Source organism: Tachypleus tridentatus, chromosome 5, assembly GCF_004210375.1.
Source record: "Tachypleus tridentatus isolate NWPU-2018 chromosome 5, ASM421037v1, whole genome shotgun sequence".
Taxonomy (NCBI): domain Eukaryota; kingdom Metazoa; phylum Arthropoda; class Merostomata; order Xiphosura; family Limulidae; genus Tachypleus; species Tachypleus tridentatus.
The window spans coordinates 46,184,830-46,202,741 of record NC_134829.1 but is presented as its reverse complement, the minus strand read 5'-3'; the positions used below and the strand labels follow the sequence as shown (position 1 = coordinate 46,202,741).

The following is a 17,912-nucleotide window of genomic DNA, read 5'->3' as shown; positions in this document are numbered from 1 at the left end:
CGCGGGTTCGCATCCCCGTCACGCTAAACATGGTCGCCCTTTCAGCCGTGGGGGCGTTATAATGTTACAGTCAATCCCACTATTCGTTGGGAAAGGAGTAACCCAAGAGTTGGCGGTGGGTGGTGATGACTAGCTGCCTTCTCTCTAGTCTTACACTGCTAAATTAGGGACGACTAGCGAAGATAGCCCTCGAGTAGCTTTGCGCGAAATTCAAAAAATAAAAATATTTATGTAGAGAGTTCATAAGTTTTACTGATATAAACTGAATAGTTTTATGTGTCGAAAGTGGTACAGTTTATTGCAAAAAAAAAGGTTTTTAAGAACTCCAGTCTCTCATCATGTCAGTTCTCGTGAAACTCGTGTTGTTGTTGTGGGGAGATTATTTATCACAGAACATAGTTTTCGATAAAAGCAAAAGGTTGTAGAACATACAATAGTTTTTTTTTTCCAACTGTCTTAATCTTTGTTACGAAATTTTTTCTGGTGTCATTAAATAGACGACGTAGAAGTTTTGATTACACGCCTGGATACTGATATACAAACTACGTCCATTATAAGATATTCAACACGAATTTTCTAAGCCTAGACTGAAACTACATCAGCAAGTATGTTAAAATCCTTGTGCAAAGCCACTCAAAGTTCAAAGTCTACATGTACAAAGTTGTCTAATTTTGAAGAAATAAATTTAAAGTAAGGTACCCCAGTAAATATCACACACCGCCAACTGTTGGGTTATTCTTGTGTGGTTGAGTTGTAAGATATGGTCGTCTTGTTTGTGTAGCTCCTACACCATCATCGTGCATAGCGCAATTTTACGGTAACGGGGTGCGAATCCTGAACCCTCGAGTTCACAATCTGAGCACGTTAATCACTAGGCCACGCCTGGACCCAATCCTAACAAATAAATTCTTGTTTTTCAAACTTTAGATGTAAGTATTATATTTGTTTGAAATTTGTTCATGTCAGCCAAAATACCTTTTCAAAGAACACGGTCTCTAAACGATACACAGGGGTCGCCAAGCGCTGGCACAGGAGGTCCATGCATCATTGTTTGTTTTTGTTTTGTTTTTGAATTTCGCACAAAGCTACTCGAGTGCTATCTGTGCTAGCCGTCCCTAATTTAGCAGTGTAAGACTAGAGGGAAGGCAGCTAGTCATCACCACCCACCGCCAACTCTTGGGCTACTCTTTTACCAACGAATAGTGGGATTGACCGTCACATTATAACGCCCCCACGGCTGAAAGGGCGAGCATGTTTGGCGCGACGGGGATGCGAACCCGCGACCCTCGGATTACGAGTAGCACGCCTTAACGCCCTTGGTCATGCCGGGCCCCCATGCATCAATTGCATTTTACAATGCCCGAATTCCTAATTGATGCTTTAAAAAAAAATCAGAATAGATTTAATATCTGTCTTCATCGGGATTCTGTTCATGTTTTGGAACAGGGAGGGTCAGGTTCAGTGAAGACGTTTTTCTTCCATCACAATAGAAACCCAAGATCGATATCATAATGAAATGCCGAAAATTTTCACGTCTATGAGCTCGACCCTCGAACCTTCGCAAGCCTCTCATTTTATATTTAACTATGGTATTCCATCCCATCAGGCCCGGCATGGCCAAGTGTGTTAAGGCGTTCGACTCCTAATCCGAGGGTCGCGAGTTCGAACCCCGGTCGCATCAAACATGCTCGCCCTTTCAGCCTTGAGGACGTTATAATGTGACAGTCAATCCCACTATTCGTTAGTAAAGGAGTAGCCCAAGAGTTGGCGGTGGGTGGTGATGACTAGCTGCTAAATTAGGGACGGCTAGTGTAGATAGCCCTCGAGTAGCTTTGCGCGAAATAAAAAAAAACCACAAACAAGCCATCCCATCAACACTGTACCTTAATTTCATTTTTAAACTATCACTAATAATTATAATCGTAATTTTTTATATAGTTATTGTACACCTAATTAGCTCAATTCTGTTACAAAAGCGATACATTGAATACTGTAATGACATAAACAAAATAAAAGTAAAAAAATAAAAAGTGTCTCTCAGTGAGACCCAAGGTAAGATCCATGGCGTTAAGGGTCGGACGAGATTATTTTACATTTCCTCTGGTTTATGGGTTCAAAATTAAGGACAACTGGAACAGATAGCCCCGTAAATAGTTTTGCTTGAACATCCAAAACAGACAAACCAAAAACTGTCGAAAGCCGACATGAATCACTTGCATTTTTCATGTTTGTGTTTGTATGTGTGAAAACAAGAAAGTTGACAAAACATTTCAATACAGTTATGAGCCCAGTTTTATACAAGCCATTATTCATAAATTTTAAGCGAGCGTACACTGTTGTTGGAACAATAGTAACACTATGTTACACAAATTTTGTTCCTGGATAGTATATGTTTTTTCTTAATTGCTTATGTTGTAAAAGTACAGAAAATGGCCATTATTCCCTTCAAACTTTACTTTCGTGGCCTGGATAATGAAATTTAGATATTAAACCTATTTTCTACGTAAAAACGGGAAAATTTCATTTACATAAGGTCTGAATAAAACAACATATGAATCAAGATTTACATGTATTTATACTAAAGTTATACAAAAATGTTTAGAAGTGAATAGTTTTTCGAGATATGCGACTGTAATGTAAACCACTTTCATGTATCAGCCCCCAAATAGTTTCCCATCATGTTTTCGTTATACGCTCCCAGGTCACAAAAGCAAAGTTTGAAGAGAAAAATAGGTCTTTTCCAGTTACTTTAGGCATAAGCAATTGGGAAACACTTTCTGCCCAGGAACAAGAAAAAGTAAAAATTTTGTTACATAGTGTGTATCATTCTGTGAAAACAAAGGGAATGAAGCAGTGAATAATGTTTACATACCTGATTTTCAGATCTTAAAATCTTCAACTGATCGTTTATTAAAGTATATTTCGCCGCTTCTTCTTTTCTTAAAGCACGTTCTTTCTTTAGTTCTGGACTCCAGAAAGTTTTGATGCTGTGCATGCTAGAACCTAGTTTTTGAGTTGTAACGTCTAATTCGCGTTTTACGCTGTCATATTGACTTTGCAAGTCATTCAGTCTAGACTGTATCTCAAGAATAAAGTTATCCCTAGAATAACTGGGCCTTTCAGTAGTCGGAGCTGAGGAGGTGTGAGTGGTTCGTGGGATGTGGTGACCGCTGTCTCTAGCATATCCGTCCATATCTAGGGCAGTTTCACGATCTCGATAATAAGGATCGCGTTCCATTTCTCTGTCCCTGTACCCCGAACGCTCCAGAGAACGTTCACGACCTCGGGAGTGTCTGTTCATCTCTACGCGATCGAGTGATCTTTCTCTTGGTTCTCGTACTGGGACAAAACCTCTTTCTTGATCTCGTTCCAACGAGTGGTAGTTTCGTGCGGTCCCCCGAGTGATCGATCGACTTCGGTGGCCCGAGTTTTGGGCGGAACTGCTGGTTCGGACGTCCATAACGGGGCTATCAGGGTCGTCACTGTAGTAGCCTTGGCTAGCGTGAAAAGCGCTACCACTTAGGGAATGAGAGATGTAATTGTTTGGAGGTGCGTTTAACGGACTATTATTGCTGGACCTACTTACACGATTTTTACGAATCTGTGAAGGCGAAGAATGAGCACGTGAAGCAACTGAGCTGCCTTGTCCGGCAGGCGACTGCGTTGTTGATGTGTAGCTCTTAGCAGCCAGTCCCTGTCCTAGAGTCGCCATCTCTTGTCTGCGAGACATTCTCGGGGAACGCTGCGGCACACCAGCGTAAGTTTCTCGCGACATTGTCGATAAAAAGCCGTCTGCCTGAGTTTATTGTCAAAAATGTTAATCTCGAAATTTCCAGTGGCGTCTTCATGCAGAACATTCAATCAGCAAATGCGCTCTATGTTCGAAATTCTAATATTTTAGTGACTGAATGCATGGATCGTTCGTTATCAAGAGCGTAATGCATTACGCACTCTCTTAGCATCCTCTCATCTTCACATATCGTTCAATGTCTTTGAGCCAATCATGGAAACCACTGGGTTGATTCATTCTAATCTCTGTAAACAATAAAACGTGAAATAAGGAAAACGAAAATTTTGCTGTTGTGTTTTTTTATATAAACCTGCAAGTGTTATCTGTTAATTGAAAAGTCGCTACAGATTAGTACAAACTAATTTTTTTATTGTGTTATATATGTATACGTATATATTAAACAGTGAAATTCACAAAGCTGCTTTTCTTAATATCTATCGCTGGTCAAAGTTTGTTAGGAAATGGCGCCATTCGACGAGGGTCAACTAATGGAGAAAAAGAAAATTAGGCTTAGACGTTGTAAAGAGTTATTATAATTCATCCAATTACAGTTCGACTGATATATGCATATATATATTAAATTGAACTACGATGTTTAATTTTATTTTTTAGAGGCAAGCTGTGTTTTGTAATAGTTATAAAAATAAAAACTTGTGACCGAAAAAAGTAAAAAATAATCAAGTATGTATTACTGTTAATAGTAGTATATATATATATATATATGATAAAACTAAGAGCTAGGTAGCTCATTGAAGTTTCAGATGCTGATTGTCCAAATCCAGGGGTGCGTATTTGATTTTAAATTTAAGGCTAAAGGTAAAAATGGTCAAGTCTAGGCTTTACTATATCTGTAGTTGACAATGTTTTCTGGTGATTAGAATGTATGGAACACTTAACAGTTTTCCTTCTATTTTTAATTGACAAATCCTGACATATCAACCTCTGAGTCTGATTCATGGTTTAGTGAAATTTAATATTCAACAAATTTTGTGACTTTAGAGAAACGTATATGTCTTTTGACAGCATTATAATGTTAAAGAACAATATTATGTAACATGAGATGTATGTATGGAATGTTTGTGAACTTGTAATAATTTCACACAAAAGAAACATTATAATTGATAATATTGTTGGCACATACTCAAGCATGCCACATATTCTGCATGGAATTTAGGAAAAAAAATTCAAAGTAAATTTTGAAAAGCTTATTAAACAGTGAGACAGATATGATGAAGTGTAATTGTTAACCAAGTACCACATGGCTTGTTTGTTCTTCCACTTTTCTTGCTTATCTGTTTAGAATAATAAAGCTTGTTAAAACCCTTTATCAGTTACTGCTGACCACGAAACTTTGTCCAACGTTAAAATGGGCACAAACCACCTGAAATTTCATGGGCTAAGCATGACCCAGGGGTTAGCATATATTTAAAGAAAAATTGTTGGTGTTCCCTTATCACAAAAATATATCCTTCTACACCCATTTTAGCCTTTGACACAACTTAAGGATTTGATTAGACAAGTGCCCCAACTGTTGGTGGAAGGTGTTGTTAACTAGCTGCCTTCCCTTTAGTCTGTCAGTTCAAAATTAGGAATGTCTATGTGCAGATAACCCTTAAGCAGCATCTTACAAACACAAAATAAATTCTACCATGTATTATTTTTTAGGCATAATGAACTATAGTAATAAATTGGTGTGGGTGGAAAGAGACAGTATTTTTAGAAAAGTTCATTTTTGTGTTTCACAGTCCAGAGCCAAATTTTACATATATTCTGTTGGTTGTAATAATATTTATTGTATTTAGTGATTTACATTCTGAAAAGCCATGAATATTCTTACAAATTATTTATGTTCTGTTATTGTCATTACATTGGTTTGTCGTGTTGATTTGATCTCAAAAACATACCCTTATCATTCATTTTTTCCCTCTAGCTGTATCTCTAACGTGTTTTCTTTCTACAGCATATATATGTGAATATGATATGTTCATTGCAGTATGACATGTAATTTAATAAGATTTATTGATGTTTGTTTGAAATTCATAAATTAATAAAATTTTAATGGGTCAAAAAGGAGCTTTAGTCCATTAATAATGTCTCTTCCAGTCCATAACTCCAAGCATCCACAACTACTTCCAGTCCATAACTCCAAGCATCTCTAACTACTCATGTATTTATCCAATGTTTTCATGAACACAATTAAATTTTCTGCTTCTACCACCATATTTGAAAAGTAAATTGTAAATGACTCCTTCCCCTAGTCCTATTGCTTTCCCTGCTAAATGCTAAAAAGATTTGAGGGTTACCGATACCCTTAATAACCTTAAACACCTCAATTAAGTCCCCTCTGATTCTTCTCTTCTTCAGAGAAATTAAGTTTATATATTGTAGTTTCTCCTCACAGAACAATCCCACTATCCTAGCAGCCCTTCTATCCATGAGGAAGGAAGCCCAGAACTATACACAGTACTCTAAATGAGGCCTTGCAGGTGATCTCTGTAGTGAAACAATATCACTTGTTTTGTATTTCTATAGATGCTACCCAAACTCCTATTAGCCCTATTGCTAGCTATAATACACATATTTAGAGTACTTTTTTTTCAATTACAGTACTTTATGTATTATTATTTAAACTGTAACAATAATGTAAACCCTCATACATCACCTTAGATTTTGGATGGTTAAACATCACGTGCTGTGTATCGGCTCAGTGTATCAGATGATCTAAATCTCCCCGTAAGTCTCCAACATCTCTGATACAGTTAACCACCCCAAAAATCGTAACGCCATCTGCAAACATCAGTATTTTGTTCGTCATTTCAGAGTCAAATGGAAAGGCAAACTTAAGAAATACTCATGTACAGCTTAAGTACATTTGATATTCATTAGTCCAAGGTATAGTAAATTATATTAATAAATGTGTGCAAAAGTAATATAATAGTTCTTAATACTAGTAGATGAAATCCATTTTCAGGTGACAATAACTTGTAATACTTTTTTGTAATCAGCTTGTAACACTTCATTACACAATTTTAAAACAGAATTTGTATATTTATTGCATAAAAAAACCTACCAGTAGTGTAGATTAACAAAGTTTGTATCGGCTCGTTACCACTGTAACAAAAGTAAAAATGTAATGCTTGTAAATGAATTAGTTGACATTCTATATATTGTAAAATTAGAAACAAATGTGATGAAAGGATAGAGAGAAAGATACTGAAAACTCTTCTCTAATATACAAAGCAGTTCAATATATAAAGATTTCTCATATCAGTTTCTGGGTTATTTTCCATGCTATAAAATGACAGTCTTTGTTTACTTGAATTTTTAATGTCAGACTTATTAATACTCTTTATAAAATCACTCTTTCTATTGGAGCCAGTCTGGGCTGTCTGTGCTCTGTCCATTGTGTGGCTTTGGGTTTAACAACAAACAAACATGGTTATGATAATTCGATTACTTGTGCAGTTGAAATAATCAAAGACCATAATAGGTAGAAACTGTAATGTTGATTAGATGGTTATTTTCACAAGTTGCAACACCATTTGATTAACCTTAACAACCTTCATTAATCAAAAATCAAAATAGTAGAATTTCAAGTACTGAAACAATGTAGTAATAAAAACGTCATAATTAAAAAGACTAATTACTGGGTAGTTGAAAGGATTGGTTTCATGACTGATTAATATATATGACTTCCCTAGGTAACCAATAAATCAGTTAAGTGTCCAGCTTTACTAACTTTAGCAAGTTATCAGTTATTACCCCTTATTGTTTGTGTTAATTTAACAAACCATTAACACTGTGTTTAGTTGAAACTGTATGTGCAGAATACGATAGGATTACAGCACTTATAAATTGGTGCACACCTGTGGACTCGGTTTTGCCTAGTTGTAAGCATGACCAGAGTATGAATTTGTGGAATCACGGTGCTACAAAAATACACTGCACTTGGAGCCCTTGGTGTGTTACAAGAATGGTTATCAGACCCCACTGTTCATCACACAAGAGTAGCACCGTGAGTTTGCTGTAGGTGCTATTTATTAGCACCCTGTAATCTATCAGCTCAAAATTAGAGGTGGGTATTTGTAGATAAATACTTTGTGTGAAATTTTGAACTAAATGTACTCAGAATATATAGTTATTAAGTGCAAGGATTTTTGTAGGTTAGAAAAATGGTAAATCTCGTAAGTGATAAAGGCTAGAGTTCATAGTGTAACTGTTAGAATAGAGTAGATTAAGTTAATGTTTTTACTTGATTATTAACAGTAGCAGATTGTTTTAAAAGATAGTCTTAAATCTTGAAAAGGTATAATATAAAAAATTAGTCAGGATAGGATATTCACTTACAAGTAATCAGTAAGGTTTGAAGAACTTGTAGTGTGTTTTTTAAGATCTTTTTAATTGGAATGATTAATCTGAAACAATTTGTTGGAATGTTTTTCAGAGTTGATACACACGTGTATGTGGGTGTTAATAAGATAATCAGAAATGAAATTTGTAATTTAAAATTGTGCAACAACGAAAGAATAATGGAAAATTATGTTCTTGTATAATACATAAAAAGTTGTCTGCACAATTGTTCAGATGTAGATGTGGTTTTTTTTTTAATGATGCTGTATTTCATACAATATAATGTTTTTGTGTGTGCTTGATTTATTGCGTTGTTTGCAATATTAAGAACCGATGAGTGAAAACAAAGTTGAGTATGTTACTTGTCAACCATACTACATTTTATATTTACTGTGGGCTTTTGTCCATTAGCAGAAGTCATAGGGCCAGCTATGAATCGGAAGATACAGTTGTGGTCAAGGCATTATGCATATGATCAGGTTTCATGAAAACAATAGTTATAGTATGAATCAGATTACATAAGTGAATTGTAGTGATTATCAATTGTTATTTTAACATCATTTATTATTATTTGACATGATTTGACCTTAATGGTATTCACAAGAACTGACAAACTAGCAAGCATGTTCATGTTTTCAAGGTTGATAAACCCAGGAGTGAAAGCAAAGTATAATACACCTCAGCCACACTATATCTGCTATATTCAGTACTGACAAAGTCTTTCAAATACCACGGATCACCAGATTAGCTAGGACACAAAAGACACTGTGGTTTAGGTGTCATGACTGAACATCTTACTGATGCATTAAGCATATTGTGCATTTTCTATTTTCTTAATTTTAATATAGTGTTTGAAATTGATAACTTGTCCTAGCATTTTCAGTTTTTACATAACATGTGTTCTTTATGTGTCATTCTTTTGAGGTAGCACCTAATCTGCCAGTAGGAGGGGGGGGGGCAGCTATGGCTGTAACACTGTATGTTGTACAAGGATGTCAGCAGCAGTGTCCTCTAAAGGTAAGTTATGCTTGGCATTGAGGTTTTTTTTTATGTTTCAACAGGATTCACCAACACCAGTGCAGCTGATACATGCTTCCTGAGAATATAGCATTATAGAATTCTTAACTAGCTCTCTCTCAAAGTCCAGTCTTCTGTTTAGTAATTTAGGTTTAACTTCTTTCTGTAAACAGCAGTATGTATTTAAAATTTAACCTGTAATATTAAATGGTTCATAATAACTGTCATTTAAATGCATCAGAATCATTCAGAGAGTTAATTATATTGTCCTTTATTCAATACTTATTTTATTTTGGTTGCTTCTGATTATAAATAAAGATTGTTTTTTCATTATTTCAGCATGTGTGTGTGTATGTTCTACATCTTGCCCAGTTTCTACATCATTCTCATCAGGCTTGATATGGCCTGTTAGTTAAGGTGATCAACTTGCAGTCTGCATGTTGTGGGTTTGAATCCCCTTCACTAAATATGCTCTTTCAGTTATGGGAGCTTTATAACATGATGACCAATCTCATTATTTATTGGTAAAAAGAGTAGCCCAAGAACTGGCAATGGGCAGTGTTAACTAGCTGCCTTTGCTCAAGTTTCTCACTGCTAAATCAAAGACAGATAGTGCAGGCAGTATTTGTGTAGCTTTGCATGAGATTCTAAAACAAGCATCCTCATTAATTAAATCACTTTTAGAGAAATACGGATGTAATGAAGATATTATCACATCTTGTTTTATTGAGCAGACCTGTCTTATTGCTGTTAGAGAAATCAGTTTCATTTCAAAATATCACAATTAATGTGAAAAAACCAACAAAAAACATATTTTTTAGAAGCTCAACAATGATTGAGTAATAAATTATTTAATAAATAATTTCATTAAATCAGTAAAAGTTTACCACTTTATCATTAAATGTATAAAGACAGACCAAAGAAACATAAACTCCAAATACCTAGTACCAGCTGTAAGAGATATAGGTGATTTCAACATGAGGTGGGCCATATGTTGTTTGTAGAGACTTGAATCAGTCAGTGTAGTGGCAGACAAGTATGTTAAAGTACAAACTAATACAAGGATGTTCAACTGTTTGAAGCTATAGTTTTATTGCACAAGTGATTAGTGACTTACCAGATGATACAGCCCTGCATGGCCAGGTGATTAAAGCACTCGACTCGTAATCTGAGGGTCATGGGTTCGAGTCCCCATTACACCAAGCATGCTTGCCCTTTCACTCGCAGGTGCATTATAATGTGACTGTCAATCCCACTATTCATTGGTAAAGGAGTAGTCCAACAGTTGGCGGTGGGTGGTGATGACTAGCTGCTGTCCGTATAGTCTTACACTGCTAAATTAGGGAAGGCTAATGCAGATAGCCCTCGTGTAGCTTTGCACGAGGCCTGGCATGGCCAAGCGTGTTAAGGGGTGCGACTCGTAATCTAAGAGACGCGGGTTCGCATTCCCATCGCGCCAAACATGCTCGCACTTTCAGCCGTGGAGGCGTTATAATGTGACGATCAATCCCACTATTCGTTGGTGAAAGAGTAGCCCAAGAGTCGGTGGTGGGTGGTGATGACTATTGCCTTCCCTCTAGTCTTACACTGCTAAATTAGGGACGGCTAGCACAGATAGTCCTCTATAAAATAAAAAGCGAGCATGTTTGGTGCGACGGAGGTTCGAACCCGAGATTCTCAGATTACGAGTCGCACGCCTTAACCCTCCAGGCTGTGTGAAAATAGGAATTTGTAGTTAAGTAAATAATGTCTTCATTATTTTCGATCTTGTTTCCTCACTTTTTAATATCTTTATTTGTATGGTAATAAATTTCCAAATTTATATTTACCTTGTTTGCTTTATATATATATATATATATATATATATATATATATACTTATTTATGGACAAAGGATTACTTGATATGGTAGCCAACTTTACACATTGTAATGAAAATAAGCATAGCTAGTAGCCAGTTCACACGGTTCGTGATGATTTATTGTAGCTATTGACTATTTGATCATATTAGCTCAACGTGTAAAATATTAAACTGCAGATGGAAATATATTTGAAAATTGTAACGAATGTACTGCTACACATTTATTTTAATATCTGCGTTTGTTTCAGTTTGATCCATGTGGCGTATGTTATTGGATGTGTATTGCGCATGTCCTGCATGTTCTCTAAATTTCTAGATGATTCTCTGGGGCAAAAATCAACAATATATGTTTTAAGAAAAAAGTAGTGTGTCTCCGAATAATGTTGAACTTTCGAGAATCTTGCCTAATGAGTATATAATATCAAGCCATCGTATGACGCCAAGAGATGGTAATAGAATATTGTTGGTCAGCTTCAGTCAGCTCGCTATTAGCCTCTGAAGCTATAAATGTGATTGATGCTTATTGATCGGAAAACTAAAGAATTTGATCAGGAACGTTTATAAATTTCGAACAGTAAAAAGCGTTCAACTTCAGAGAATTTACTTACGATGTTAGTATTTTTACGAAGCTATCGTATAACTTCAGCAGAAAAAACTCACGTCTGAAGGATAGAGCTAGCTAGCATTCCCATCAAATAAAGTGTATTAACATAAAAGTAAAGCCGACATGGCCAGGTGATTAAGGCGTTCGACTCGTAATCTGAGGGTCGTGGGTTCGCATCCGCGTCGCGCCAAACATGCTCGCCCTCCCAGCCGTGGGGGCGTTATAATGTGACGGTCAATCCCACTATTCGTTGGTAAAAGAGTAGCCCAAGAGTTGGCGGTGAGTGGTGATGACTAGCTGTCTTTCCTATTGTCTTGCACTGCTAAATTAGGGACGGCTAGCGCAGATAGCCCTCGTGTAGCTTTGTGCGAAATTCCAAAACAAACAAAATATTTGTAAAAAAGCTGATTACAAGGAATAATCATAACTGTTTACACTAGAATTATGATGTTTATCACCTTATGTAAAACATAAAAGAAACAAGTCAACTTTTCAATTCCTGTACAATTTTTGCAGTACCTTATTGGGTATTCAACAAAAGGTCTAGGTACTATATACCAAGCAGTTGTTTTGTTGTAGGTTGGCAATAAAATAATTACAAACTGTACCCTTTGAGTGGATTTTCCTTTCCGTGTTAAACTAACACGTGTTCTTTTTGCGCATTTTTTGTGTACAGTTTTAGTAGTCTAGTAAAGGTTTTAAAGTGTTGTTTGAACTGAGACTTTACTGCTTAAGGTACTTTTTATTCGAACGTTCTATTAAGGTTTTGTGCGATTCCTTACCATTCCTATTACGACTGTGCTACTTCATGATAAAGAATGGCATGACTTTAAAAGTTTGTAGTTTTAAAACGCTCCGCTAGATGGCAACATGTTTTTGATTTATATTTTTTAAGTTTTTTTTTGTTTTGAATTTCACGCAAAGCTACTCGAGGGCTATCTGCGCTAGCCGTCCCTAATTTCGCAGTGTAAGACCAGAGGGAAGGCAGCTAGTCATCACCGCCAACCCTTGGGCTACTCTTTAACCAACGAATAGTGCGTTTGACCGTCACATTATAACGTCCACACGGCTGAAAGTGCGAGCATGTTTGGTGCGACTGGGACTCGAACCCGCGACCCTCAGATTACGAGGTGAGTGCCTTAATCCACCTGGTCATGACGGTCCCGGATGGAAGGAGATCGAACACTTTCTACCTCCTACTTAACATATCAAACTTCAAGATTTTAAAATTCTCACAACACTGACTCACGTTAATATTTAAATTCTGATTTTTTAAAACTTATGGAGTTGTCAAACTATTTAACTTGAGCTGAAATGACGTATTTTAATTCAAATGAGACCGAAGGGTCTATTTAATATATTATAAAAACGGCTGGTAGGGGGTATTAAAACTAATTAAAATAAAGTGCAGGACAACATTTTGACCTTCTTAGGTCATCTTCAGGTTAACAAAGAGAGTTAGCAACTAAACATTGTTGGGCTCGAGTTTTAGGGACGACACTGTAAACAGGTATGATATTGTAGGGGGCATTGCAGTAGGGTTGATTTAATGGTATTTTTAAACAGTATCAGACCGCTGCGAAGTTGATTGGGTTGGTTTTTGGAATTTCACACAAAACTACTCGAGGGCTATCTGTGCTAGCCGTCCCTAATTTAGCAGTGTAAGACTAGAGGGAAGGCAGCTAGTCAACACCACCCACCGCTAACTCTTGGGCTACTCTTTTACCAACGAATAGTGGGATTGACCGTCACATTATAACGCCCCCACGGCTGGGAGGGCGAGCATGTTTGGCGCGAACCCGCGACCCTCAGATTACGAAGCGTACGCCTTAACGCGCTAAGCCATGCCAGGCCCCCTGCGAAGTTGAACAAAAAGAACTTGAGATAATTTCGAATTTTTTGTTAATTAACAAAAATAAATAGGCGCTTCTTAAAGGTGAAGAATCTAATAATTTTTCCTTTTAATAAATCTTTCACACCCGAACTTTTGCCCACCTGTAAATAAATAATTATAAGAACCCTAAGGGAATATTTGGGGCTGTAACTCCAGACTCGAGCGTTTTTTTAAAAAAAAAGACCGTTATGAGGTTTATTGTTTTTTAACTAATTTTTTTTGCGATTAGGAAAAGGTCAGAAATATTTATTCGCAGCCCCATCTGATCCTTAATTCGCTAATACTTTAAGGCCATGCAACCCTTCAGTCGTTTTTCCAAAGACTGAAGCATACAAAATTAGTTGATACATTTAAATTTGTAATTTGGCTTGTTACGTATATGAATATGGAATGGATGACAAAACGCAAAATAAAATAAAAATAATTTACTGAATATTTCAAATCACATCGTTATTTTAGATGAATGTAAATTATAAAATATTTGTCCTTAATAAATTTAGATATTAGTCAAAATTACTCGCCAGATGTCACATTAGGTTGCAGAAATAATGCCAAAAAATGTGTAGATCTTTGTTATTGTTTGTTTTTCTTCTTGTTGATATCGTTAGCTGGGCGTGATCTTTTAACCATTATTCCAGACTGCGAATTAAAGGTTCGAGCTTGATTTTGTCTTTTGGTTTCGCACAAAGTTACATAAAGAATTTCTGCGCTAGTTGTCCCTAATTTTGAAGCGATAAGACAAAATTGAAGGCAGTTAACATTTGGGATTGATTTTACACTGTTAAGCCTTCTTGGCTGAAATGTCGATCACATTCGGTGACAAGAACTGAATTCGCAAGTCGAGTGATCAAACCACCAGACCTCGAGCCACAACATGCCAACACACTCCACACTTTCAGTTGTGAAGATATAGACAACTACAATAAAAAGTCCTACTGCTTGATTAAGAATAGCGTGTAAGAAGTTGACTAGTTATCGTCTCTATGATTAGTACTTTAAAAGTTAGAGATGACTATGCCTAAACCTTTAGATCTTATATCTGGCCGTTTTGCGTGTGACTTTCAAGTTTAAAATACCTAGTGTTGCTGTTGGCATCTGGTGGCAGATAAGGAAAGCATAAAAGTCAGCGGCATTATATTTAATTTACTTTTAATATTTTAAGAATGTTTATCTTGTTTTGTATTTCACAATATAGTTCATAATATAAGCATTAAGATATAATATTCAATAAATTACATTTAGGCTAAGCGCTTTTCGGCCAATAGTCAAAAGTGGCATTTGTCTTTTAACACGGCAATCCGTGTTTGTCAAATAGTAATCAGGTTTGAAATAACGAGAAATTAAAAAAAAACTATTTCCATAAACGAAAATGTAGTCTGTTAGAAGGAACGAGCAAATACTTGTCATCTATTAAAGGCAAAATTATGTACGAAGAAAATTTTAGTAATTAATAAGTCATTTTCACAGCTGTATCAGCTAGAATATGATTTCGTTGTCCGTAGCAACCTCAGCCCAGATAACATGTTATGTAGTTGTGCGCTTGGTGACGAACCTAACCATTTGAAAATGCTTAAATATGCATTTTTTTTTTTACTGCATTTCACTACGTCTAGAGTTATATACGTATATATTACACTTATAAGTTTCAATATTAAATTTTCAAATGTTTTATTATTTTCGCAAGTATAATGAAATATAATTATTTTATAACGTTTTGCCTTCTCTACAAAAGTTTATTACTACAAGATTGCCTGGCATGGCCTAGCGCGTAAGGCGTGCGACTCATAATCCGAGGGTCGCAGGTTCGCGCCAGAGTCGCGCCAAACATGCTCGCCCTCCCAGCCGTGGGAGCATTATAATGTTACGGTCAATCCCATTATTCGTTGGTACAAGAGTAGCCTAAGAGTTGGCGGTGGGTGGTGATGACTAGCTGCCTTCCCTCTAGTCTTAAACTGCTAAATTAGGGACGGCTAACACAGATAGCCCTCGAGTAGCTTTGTGCGAAATTCCAAAAACCAACCTTCTCTGGGACATATTTCTCTTGTTTTAAGGGTGACTAATGATAGAAGCAAATTTCGTAAAGAACGAATAAATCTAACGTGTTAGGCTTAAACATATTTTACACTTTCATCACGAAAATATTTTAATTTTTATGAGAAAAATTCTTTGAAAATAAATGAATACATTCTTAGGATGTTAAAGGTAATTTGATAATAAGTCGGTAACTGAGTTTTTCTTCTACATCATTGTTTTACCTACTTCTTGGCACAACATGGCCAAGTGGGTGACGCACTCGACTTGTAATTCAAAACAAACCAAACCAATATGTATTTTTTTCTCGTCACTAGGGTAGTAAAGTAAATTTTATTTCTCATTCATTTTTTTGGTAAATGTGAAGATTACACTCATGAATTACAATTTATTCTTCTGAATTTTAACAGTTTTGATATTTTAAAATAAAAAGCGTAAATGTAAGTCATATTATACATTTACTTTTTTTTTAATTTCGCACAAAGCTACACGAGGGCTATCTGTGCTAGCCGTCCCTAATTTAGCAGTGCAAGACAATAGGAAAGACAGCTAGTCATCACCACTCACCGCCAATTCTTGGGCTACTCTTTTACCAACGAATAGTGGGATTGAGCGCCACATTATAACGCTCCCACGGCTGAAAGGACGAACATGTTTGGTGTGAAGGGAATTCGAACCCGCGACTCGGATTACGAGTCGAGTGCCTTAACCACCTGGCCATGCCGGGTCCTGTAGATAACTCCAATCTAACTTTGTTCTAAAGCAAATAAACCCCTACAGACTCTTTTGCTACATTTAGAATTTCTTCTACGTTTAAAAAAGTTTGTAAAGGAAAGATCCTGTGTTTTGACTCACTTTGTAATGACGAACGTCATTTAATATATAATTACCGACATTAACGGCTTTTTAAAGATATTATCCTGAACTGTTTATGCATCCATAATATTTTGGGGCCGTGTCGTTTTTGGTTACAGGGCACTAACAGCATAACGTGTCACGCACACACGTGAAATGTGACAAAAAAGAAAATGCCATCAATATAGAAGTAAATCCCCATAATCACTCATGAGATTTATGTTATACAGTAATTCCAAATTACGTTTTGTTTTTGCAAACATTTTTGCCCAGTAAGTGCTGCAACACGCACAAACATTAAAATTACTTAATATCATTCACCATAGGGAAACTTGTGATGTGATTACATAATAATCATCATTTGTTCCTCGGATGATTATGGGTATTATTATTTGTTCTATTCAGGTTTTTACACTGAAAAGGTTAACCAAATAAAATAAAAGCCAAAACTGAAACCAAAACCATCTCGCCAATACAAAATATCCAATTGTTTGATCCAACTATAGGGCTTTATGATCTAACGATAGGCCAGTTATTTAATACTCCAATCGATAAAGAAGAAATCGTTGTTGTATTATTAAAAATGAGAAAGAAACAGGCCAATATAACAGTCGTGGTTTAACGGTTCAAATTAACCTTAAAACTCCATAAAGATTTGTTAGTTATGAATTGTAAGTATTCATGGTTTATCAAATAACTTGTTTTATTTTGCTTACCTAAATGAAAGATGAACCTAAGGGCACTTATAGGCATATATTTTGCAAGTCAGAGAATATTTTAACATCCAACGTTTCCTTCAAATTCTCCGATAAACATTTGATATTAAACTTTTAAAATTTGTCAGTCAGTGGCTCTAGCTTTGAAACAAGGGACCGAAAAACATAATTGTTTTAAAAACTTTATTTTAAATAGTTAAATATCAGTATATTGTTAAGTGCAATCATGTTTATACGTATGTGCTATTATATCATATAATTGCAACGACAAGCACCAGCCAATGGTGAATCTGAAGGCTTACGAGATTAAAAACCAGGGTTCGATGCAAATAGTTCAGTGTGTACCTTTGTGCGTAATAAGAAAGAACCAAAACAGGCATGCTCAGAGAAATATATAGTAGAGTGAAAATGGCTATATAGTTGTTTCATTTAGTGCGTAGTTTTATTTTAACATTTATCTAAAATAAACAATAATTACATTGGATTTAATTGTCTTCGTAATCATTTCTTTACTCTCAATCGTATAACATGAACTTTTGGCACAACCTGTCTTATTGTAATTATCATTCTGCAAGATACATTTATGCAGGAAAACATGAGCCATGTTGACAAACCAACTAAAACAAAAAACAACGACAACAACATATGTTTCTACAAACACACTTCATAAATAAGGCAGACAGAAATATGCCATTAAACATTACAAACATCGCATGTAGATGGCGATCGTTTGTTTACCAAAGTCTTTGTGCATATTTATTATAACTACGCGACAGAAGCCCTTGTGGAAATTAGT

At 35.9% G+C, this 17,912-nt stretch overlaps 1 protein-coding gene across 1 annotated transcript in view; it reads right to left on the bottom strand.

Moving 5' to 3' along the window:
• LOC143251078 (uncharacterized) overlaps window positions 1–9,485 on the bottom strand; it is a 76,779-nt gene extending 67,294 nt beyond the window's left edge. Inside the window, exon 1 of the mRNA XM_076502441.1 lies at window positions 2,873–9,485. Coding sequence (XP_076358556.1) covers window positions 2,873–3,775 — 903 coding nt within the window. The 5' untranslated portion in view covers window positions 3,776–9,485. The remainder of the gene's footprint in view (window positions 1–2,872) is intronic.
• Between the last annotated feature and the right edge of the window lie 8,427 nt (window positions 9,486–17,912).